We start from the raw sequence: 9,860 nt of genomic DNA on the forward strand, positions 1-9,860 counted from the left end.
CTCGCAAAGGAACGGCAAAAAAAGGACAACCATAACTTAAGTGAGTTACTTTATTTTGTTTTTACTAGTGGTGGGATTCTAGGGACTTCACGATCCAATCCTATTCTGATTCTGGGAGTCATGGTCTGATTTGAGAATGATTCTTTACCTACATTTATCGTCTTTTTCACCCTGTATTTTTATTAATGAAGTTGAGCAATATTTAATGCTTTAAAAGGTTATTGAAGTCATTTTTAATAGATTTTTAAAAATGCATGAAGAGTTTTGCTCCACATCAATGAAAATAGTTTATATTGTATTATATTTCCACCCTCAACTACTTTTAAATACAAATGGTTTGTAAATAATGTGATACTTAATTTAGTTATGAAAAATAAATCATCAACAAAGAATGAAAGTACAAGTATTAAGCACATTATAAATATGTTTGTAAGTTAAGAATACAGCATTTGTAGCTGCAGTTATAAACTGCTTATTAACGCTTATTAATGTAGAGTTAATGCTTAACAGATAATGACTTATCTATTTGCTAATGCTTAATAGATGATTTATAGTGTGTAGTTATTATAAAGTGTTACCCTGTTTTATTTTTTAAGTCCTGACTTCGTACAGATACTGTATGTACATTGACGTGTCTGTGAATTATTCTCATTATTTTTCTGTTTCTAGCTCGTGCACATGCCTGCACAATCTAATATGATTACAGGATCGATTCTGTAAAGAGAAACGTAAATAAACCGATGCATCGCGAGTCTTAAAAAAAGGATGATTCTTTCTTTCTCCATTCTGAATCAGTTCTCTCAAAAGTTCTGAATCGTTCAAGAATGATTCGAGATGCATCGATTTAAATAGTTTTCTTCTGTCACTTTATTTTGATGGTCCGCTTGTTGAGTTTAAGTTACACTGCCTCTACATGCCAACTGATTCTCATTAGATTATAAGTAGACTGTTAGGTAGGGGTTAGGGTTAGTGTAAGTTAACATGTACATGCAAAGTCTCTTCTAGTCAGTTAAATGTCTGTTGAAGCACTGTTAAATATCAGTATCAACAGATATTAAGCAAACAGTCTACTAATACTCTCATGGACCATCATAATAAAGTGTTACCTTTTATTCCACCCCTAATTTTCACATTGGAGTTTGTAAAATCAATCAGAAATGACGATATTATCTGCACCCAATAGACATTTCTTTTTAGGCTGATTACTGTAAGTGTGATTTTGGGTAACGCTTTAAAATAGTGGTCTGTTAGATAATCTTATTTAATGTATTTACTTAAATGAAGAAACAATTAGTAAATCATTTATTTTATTTGTTCATCTTTGTTAACATTAGTTAATGCTATTTAGTTCATGTTAACTCACTGTGCATTAAAAGGAGAAACACAGTTGTGTGACAGCAGTGTGTGAATATCTCCAGTCTCTAAAGGTAAATATCAGTTAACTCTATTTTTTTTTTTTAACTCTATTAAAAAAAAAAAGCCTGCAGAAACACTTTGATTGACATTCTCCCTTTGTACGTGTCATCAGAGCTGGAAAGCCCCGCCCACTAGTGAGCATCTCTCCATTTCATTAGCATAAACAGCCCTGAGTGAGAAGCAGCCGTCTGTCATTAGAGTTTTGAATCTGCACTATGCTGATGCACAGGTGTCTGTAGCTCCGCCCTCTTCTGAAAAGAGCCCAATCTCATTTGCATTTAAAGCGACAGTCACCAAAACGCCACAATTAGGATCAAAGCCTGAAAGGGGTCAGTTTCAGAGAGCTGGAGAACATGATCTGTGTGCTATTCTCAGCTCAATCTGAAACACACACACTCTAAAGACATCAGAGATGTATTTTACATCTTGTTAAAAGGGGCATAATAGGTCCCCTTTGACTAATGTTAACAAGCACAACTTTTAATAATAATGAATTGTAATGATGCATTAGTAAATGTTGAACTATGCCGTACAAAATTATTCATAGTAAGTAAATACAGTAACTAATGGACCATTATTGTGAAATGTGTTACTCTGAGTGTGGTTTCAATCTGTTTCAGTCGAGAGGCGACGGAGATTCAACATTAATGATCGAATCAAAGAACTGGGCACTCTGATTCCCAAGTCAAACGACCCGTAAGCACAGTATTTAGTCAGATCAACACACGAAGCAGAGATAAATACATGCTGTTATATCTTCAGATGCACTGTGGTCAGCTGAGGTGCGTGTGTGTGTGTGTGTGTGATCTCCTCAGGGACATGCGCTGGAACAAGGGCACGATTCTGAAGGCGTCGGTGGATTACATCAGGAAACTGCAGAGGGAGCAGCAGAGAGCAAAAGAGCTGGAGAACCGGCAGAAGAAGCTGGAGCACGTAAACCGCAACCTCTTGCTCAGGATACAGGTCAGTGCAACAATACACACTTCTCAGGGCTCGGGTTTTGGTTTTAGGGTCACGGTTTTGCAATAGTTTGGTACTGTATGTAATATGCATTAACTATCCTCAGCATTTTAAATGCTCAGTGTTGTTTTATGCCAGCATGTTTTTTGGAGACCCTCCTCCACCCCAGCTCCATCTGTGTTTAGATCTGCTATGGGGGGGTTACATATGCAGCTGTATTGTGTTATATTCGCAGACTGCAATTCTCAGTAATTGCTCTGCCATACTAATTAAAGCATCAGCAGCAGCAGCGTAGCAGATCTATTCCGCCAAGACCAAACACATCAACATTGCAGTATACACTAACCGGCCACTTTATTAGGTACACCTGTCCAACTGCTCGTTAACGCACATTTCTAATCAGCCAATCAAATGGCAGCAGCTCACTGCATTTAGGCATGTAGACATGGTCAAGACGATCTGCTGCAGTTCAAAGCGAGCATCAGAATGGGGAAGAAAGCTGACCATGTCCATCCCTTTATGAGCACAGTGTCTCCATCTTCTGATGGCTACTTCCAGCAGGATAACGCACCATGTCATAAAGCGCCAATCATCTCAGACTGGTTTCTTGAACATGACAATGAGTTCACTGTACTCAAATGGCCTCCACAGTCACCAGAGCTCAATCCAATAGAGCGCCTCAGGGATGTGGTGGAACTGGAGATTGGCATCATGGATGTGCAGCCGACAAATCTGCAGCAAATTGATGCTATCATGTCAATATGGAGCAAAATCTCTGAGGAATATTTCCAGTAGCTTGTTGAATCTCTGTCATGAAGGATTAAAGCAGTTCTGAAGGCAAAACAGGGTCCAACCTGGTACTAGTAAGGTGTACCTAATAAAGTGGCATTTTCGTTGCCATACTAAATCTTTAGTATGTTTTACAAATACACAGAAATGAAGGATTATCATGTCTTTGCAATCAAAAAATATAATTTATAATGAAAGTCAATGGGGTAAAAAACAGCCACCAACATAATGAAAGGGTTTCTGGAAAATTTCAAAGCATTTTCCCAAAATATGTGTCAAAATAAGATTTGTCATTAAAATATTCCATTTACTGAAAAAGTTGTGGTCAAATTAAGACTCAAATCACCTCAGAGTGGATGAAAACAACTCCACAGCACACAAGCGTTAAGAGTTTTTTGTGAGAAAAGCATGTTTCTCATTGTAAATGTGTTGTGTGTGCAGGAGCTGGAGATTCAGGCTCGAGCTCACGGTCTGGCTATGTCTTCATCTGCTCTGTGTGCGTCAGAACTCGCGGCGCGGGCCATCAAACAGGAGCCGCTGCTGGGCGACTGCAGTCAGGACATGTATACACGCACCCACACACATCCGGTCTGCGCCGACATGAGCCGCTCCAGCACCCTGGACCTGAACAACGGCACAATCAGCTTCAACGACACACACCTTTCAGACACGCACACCGCCAAACTGGACGACATCCTAATGGACGAAACACTGACGTCTGGAGCCACAAATGAGTCTCTTATCTCCGGTGCCTCCAACGAAAGCGCGCAAAAAGACAGCATGAACATGGAGGAGAACCAGCATGTTTGTTAGTGCCACCAAAAACAAAAGTGGCGCTCGGGATCGCTAAAGAGGAAGCTGTTTTATCAAGTGCACAAGTAACATGGACCCTTTTCGCAGTTTCGCAGCATTGATGTGCTCATAGTTGGTAAACTCAGAGCGTAGTGAATAGGAGAGTACAACAAATCATTATTCTACAATCCTATTAGCTGAAATACTAACAGAATAACTCCAGGATGGTGTTATCAAGACTTTCAGAAAGAGGAAAACACTAGTGTGAGGCTGATAACGGCAGCCAGATGAGAGAATCATGGCAGATTTACTGTCCCACTTTCGTACACGCTGCATTAGAAATGCTTCGCATAGGTGGTAATTCCTTATTTAGTAATTTGATGCAATGGTAATATAATACATTCAGAAATACACAAAAGTGTACATACGTTGTTTTCTTTAATTTTTAAAAATCGTAACTTTAAGTTTACGATGACCGTCAAACGCGTCTTGTGAAAAGGGTCCATTATTTTTATGTTTACACTCCTTTTATTTGATTGTGTTTTTAACCTGTCTACCCAAATTGTGCTATAATAATTGAGATGCGTGCATAATATCCAATAATCAAGGTCAGTATCGGAAAGACAAAAAAAAGGAGTCTTTAGACTATAATTGAATCATCTTTGGGATATTCTAAAAGTGCACTTGAATGGTGATTGTTTTGATTGTATAGTAGCACGTCTGCGCACAGTTTAGAAGATTATTTTGTTTTTATCTCCTTGTAAAAAGGAAAGCCTAAAGCATTACGCTTCCCATTAACATATTAATCGACAGCTAATATCTAATAGCACAGTACATGTAGTAAACACAAACCTCTGAGCTGCAATATTTCAAATATGACCATTATTTACTCTCATGTTGTTCTAAACCTAATCAAAAATCACACGTCACTGAAGTATTATAACATCAGCTAACTAGTCAAAAAAAAAAAAAAACACAGGGCTTTCCCAATAATGATGGATCTTAGCTGTAAAAGCTGCTGGATGTATGTTTTTGACTCTTCTGAAGTATAAAAGTACTATAATATGTTTGCAGATATTTCAGAAACATGCTAAATGAACATATTTGTTCTTCTGAAAAACAATGCTGAAGTCAGATACTCTCTTTTGAGAACGCCTGTCTTTGTTTTGGTCTCTATAACCAGCCCACTCCCAGCTTACTGAATTATACTTCAGGACTCCAGGTTGCCTTGGCGGAAAACATGCGTATTGATTTCAATCACAAAAGCGTCCTCAATATATGCAAACGTGGCCAAAAATGTGACCTCTGAAGGACAGCAGCAGCAGAAATGAGTCAGATTTATTCAACTCCACCTTAGAAACATTAGGTGATCAGATTACTGTTTAAAGTTTGATCATCATGCACACTCACTCCTGTGTGTGCTGTCATTCTGGCAACCTGCGTTACTCTGGAGTCGTCGTCATTCGGAGGTGCGGTGTAAAAAAGCCCTTTCCAATATTTAGAATTTTGGCTGTAATACCTAGTTCAACCACTAGGTTGAACCTGTATAATATATCACTCCTATATACTGCACCTTTAAGAGCATTCTCTGTGTGCATTATTACAAACACTCTTCGCTTCACAACAATGCACATAACTTGAATGTGCGAAAACGAGTTGAGTCGCTGATAAATATCTGAAATTAAAGCTAATATGGAGTTGTATCTTGAATGTTTCACCCAATAATCGCCATCAAATTAGCACCGAAAAAGAAAGTCTATATGAAGCACCTTTACTTTTACTGTCCTCATAGCTTTGTCTTTAATAATTAATCAAGCGCAATTATAGGTCTACAATGATTTTCAAGTGCTACTTACACTCACTGGCCACTTTATTAGGTACACCTGTCTAACTGCTCGTTAACGCACATTTCTAATCAGCCAATCACATGGCAGCAGCTCACTGCATGTAGGCATGTAGACATGGTCAAGACGATCTGCTGCAGGTCAAAGCGAGCATCAGAATGGGGAAGAAAGGGGATTTAAGAGACGCTGAACGTGGCATGGTTGTTGCTGCCAGACGGGCTGCTCTGAGTATTACAGAAACTGCTGATCTACTGGGATTTTCACGCACAACCATCTCTAGGGTTTACAGAGAATGGTCTGACAAAGAGGAAATATCCAGTGAGTGGCAGTTCTGTGGGCGCAAATGCCTTGTTGATGCCAGAGGTCAGAGGAGAATGGCCAGACTGGTTCCAGCTGATAGAAAGGCAACAGTAACTCAAATAAGCACTCGTTACAACCGAGGTCTGCAGAAGAGCATCTCTGAACACACGACACGTCCAACCTTGAGGCGGATGGGCTACAGCAGCAGAAGACCACACCGGGTGCCGCTCCTGTCAGCTAAGAACAGGAAACTGAGGCTACAATTCACACAGGCTCACCAAAACTGGACAATAGAAGATTGGAGAAATGTTGCCTGGTCTGATGAGTCTCCATTTCTGCTGACACATTCAGATGCTCGGCTTAGTATGCACCATGTCATAAAGCTCCAATCATCTCAGACTGGTTCCTTGAACATGACAATGAGTTCACTGTACTCAAACGGCCTCCACAGTCACCAGAGCTCAATCCAATAGAGCATTTTTGGGATGTGGTGGAACGGGAGATTGACATCATGGATGTGCAGCCGACAAATCTGCAGCAACTGTGTGATGCTATCATGTCAATATGGAGCAAAATCTCTGAGGAATATTTCCAGTAGCTTGTTGAATCTACGACACCAAAGATTAAGGCAGTTCTGAAGGCAAAAGTGGGTCCAACCCGGTACTAGTAAGGTGTACATAATAAAGTGGCCAGTGAATGTAGATTACAATACTTTTGGGAATCTGAATGTAGCATTAAGATGTTACATATGATCATTTTTACGTTGTATTTAAAGGCGTTGCACAGTCGGGCCCAGGTTTGTAACAACACGAGAGTTACTATAAGATTTATTTCATTTACCACACTGCAATAAATGATTTTCCTATTTAGAGTTTTTAAATCTTCTTTCTAGTCCAAATATCTAAAAAAAAAATCTTAAATCAAGAAGCATTTTCTAGACAAGCTAAATATATTGTCTTGTTTTAAGCAATATGGCAAAATAAAAGCATAATATTAAGCAAAATAATCTTGATTTTGATTTAAGATTATTCTGCTTACCTCACTGGCAGATTATTTAGCTTGTTTAAGGAAAATCTCACTTCATTTTGACTCATTATTTCTAAAAAACAATATTTTTAGCTTGTCTAGAAAACAATTTAAGAATATTTAGACGTTTGGACTAAAAACAAGACAAAATCTCCGTAAGAAAAGCTTGTTCTGCAGCGCACAGCTCTTCCTAATCATTACTCATTTGTAAATATTGAAAAATCTGTTGAATGTCTAACATCGCTGAATCTTTATGCAACTTTTTGATCCAATCGCCTCTTCCAGATGTAAAAACGCATGTAAACCGAAGATGTCTGGATGACGTATGTTTGCTATCAGGACATCTGTCCCTAAATGATGTTTCCTTTTCAATTATTAACCGAAGGCAGTATTAATTTATTTATGTTTGAAGGACGTCTTATCGATATGACCGAATGTGCAAAGCAATAAGCAATATTTATCAGAGACAAACCTTGAAGAACCGTTCTCGAGGTCAAATGCAGTGCCTATACGATTATGCAAACGCTCCTCACCTCATATGCATTTCTCACCCAGCGGATGTGTTTTCACACAGCGCTCAGCACCAACTAATCCATAAGAATGTGAAATAACTTCTTAACACATCTTTGATGACTAAAGGAATAACCTGTCAATCTTCAGACTCCAGTTTATTACCCTTAAACACATTTATATTTAACCTTTAACATATCCACATGTTTAGAAGAGTGAGGAGGAAGATCTGGGATTTTTATTCATGTTTTTTATTAGCGAAAACACTGGAAGAAGGATTATACCTTGAACATTTTAAGAACTATTTTATATTTTATTCTAACACTTGTGTTTTTATTATTATTATTATTAATAACTCTTACATGGTGTAAATAACTGACTGTGTTTCTAATAATAATAAGCTGTTACTGTGTATTTCTACTGATGTTTGCCTTGGCGTAGCAGTTTGTGCCACTAGAATGATCACATACTGTAGGTACTATATTAAGTGTTGTTTGATAGAACTATGCAAAGATAACGTTCAGATGTGTTGATGGGAAGATGTTGTAGGAGTTTTAGTGTCGCTATCTTAGTCAGATCACTGTCAAGTGCCTTACTTTACAAACATGGTACTTCAAGCAATAGTTCGACGGAAATATGTGTCAAATAGTGTGGCCATTTCCTTGTGTTCGTGTTGATCCAAACCTGCAGACTTTCTATTCTATCACCTGTCACAATATTATATTCACAATATTAGTTCTGTACAGGTGAATGGAGACTGAGATGAAAAATAGACTTATATTTACTTAAACATTTGAGGGCAAAATTATTCACCCTCCTGTGTAATTTAAATTCTTTGTCAAATATTTCCCAAATTTCTCACAGTATTTCCTCTAATATTTGTTCTTCTGGAGAAAGTCTTATTTGTTTTATTTCAGCTAGAATAAAAGCAGTTTTTAATAGTTTTTAAAGCCATTTTAAGCTCAATATTATTAGCCCCCTTCAGCAATATTAGTTTTGGATTGTCTCCAGAATAAACCACTGTTATACAATGACTTGCCTAATTACCCTAACTTTACCCTAATTACCCTAGTGAAGCCTTTAAATGTCACTTTAAGCTGAATACTAGTGTCTTGAAGAATATCTAGTCTAATATTATGTGCTGTCAGCATATATGCTGATTTGCAATTATGCCTGCATTCATCTATTTTCTGCTTTCATTCCTGTATAGGCAGCTCCATAATTCTTAGGTCATGCCTACATTTACATGGGTATTTTTATGAACAGTTTTCCCCTCCTATCTGACAAGTGAAGTTTTATAAACTAGTTTCGAGAGAAGCATGTGATATGATTGATCGCGGCTGGTCTCTCGTCCGTAATCAGCAATAATCCAATCAGATTGATCCAAGCCTACAAGAAATAGACCGATTTTACCCTACTGCCTTAAGCTGCGGTCACATTTGAGAGTGCGAAATTCTGTCGTACAGCACTATGAACAGTGGCGGGATTAAACCGAGATGATTAGGGCATTAAGCAAGTGAGCGATTGCTCCATATTTTACATTTCTGTCCAGAGAAGTCATGTTTTGATCTTATGTTTAGCTCTTATACAGTCACGTGATGTGATTCCGCAGGTCTGAGTTCACCAAGCTTGAACTTTCTAATGCAGCGAACTGCGAAACTTGTCGCCCAAGCTTGCGTTTCCGGGCTGCTGCATTCGCACTCATATGAATAGAAGTCTATAGGGAAAAGAGTCCAGTGTGAGCACAGCTTTATCTTCATTTTGGAAGAATCCCCCTTCTACCCCATCTCCTCCTTTACAAGGAGCAGCTCTCAAGACCTACCTGATCTCTGACCACCTTATATGCTCATTGACCATCCAAGCGTGAGCTATACTCCCCTCCCCCACCACTTCTGCTCACTGCAGCTTTGACTCCCGCAGGAGTCCCACTGCCCCCCTCTCCTCTTTTTCTTCTTTCTGGTGTTGAGATCCTCCACCCCCTTATGGCATCCATCAGCCCCTTTTACTTCTTTCCAGCGTTGAGTAATTCCCCTTCTCTATTCACCTTTCAAACCCCTTTTATCTCATCCTCTCATTTCCTACATAACACCCCTACCCCCTTCTCATGTAGTGTCGAGTCCCTGTGCGTCTTCTTCTTCTCTCAGCGCTCAGTTTCTCTGCTACACTATCTTTTTTCTAGCATTGAGTTACTCTCTCCCGGGACAGCATGCCAAACCTGCTAAT

General features: G+C 38.8%; 1 protein-coding gene across 2 annotated transcripts in view; it reads left to right on the forward strand.

Annotated features, from left to right (window-relative positions):
* The window catches only part of mitfb (melanocyte inducing transcription factor b), a 74,605-nt gene extending 65,469 nt beyond the window's left edge, over positions 1-9,136 (forward strand). For both annotated transcript variants that reach the window (XM_056449657.1, XM_056449658.1), the window contains exons 7-10: positions 1-40; positions 2,037-2,112; positions 2,232-2,379; positions 3,607-9,136. The exon at positions 1-40 is cut by the window's left edge and continues 17 nt beyond it. In XM_056449657.1, coding sequence (XP_056305632.1) covers positions 1-40; positions 2,037-2,112; positions 2,232-2,379; positions 3,607-3,978 — 636 coding nt within the window. In that variant the 3' untranslated portion in view covers positions 3,979-9,136. The remainder of the gene's footprint in view (positions 41-2,036; positions 2,113-2,231; positions 2,380-3,606) is intronic.
* Positions 9,137-9,860: the final 724 nt, after the last annotated feature.

This window comes from Danio aesculapii, chromosome 23 (assembly GCF_903798145.1).
Source record: "Danio aesculapii chromosome 23, fDanAes4.1, whole genome shotgun sequence".
Taxonomy (NCBI): Eukaryota; Metazoa; Chordata; class Actinopteri; order Cypriniformes; family Danionidae; genus Danio; species Danio aesculapii.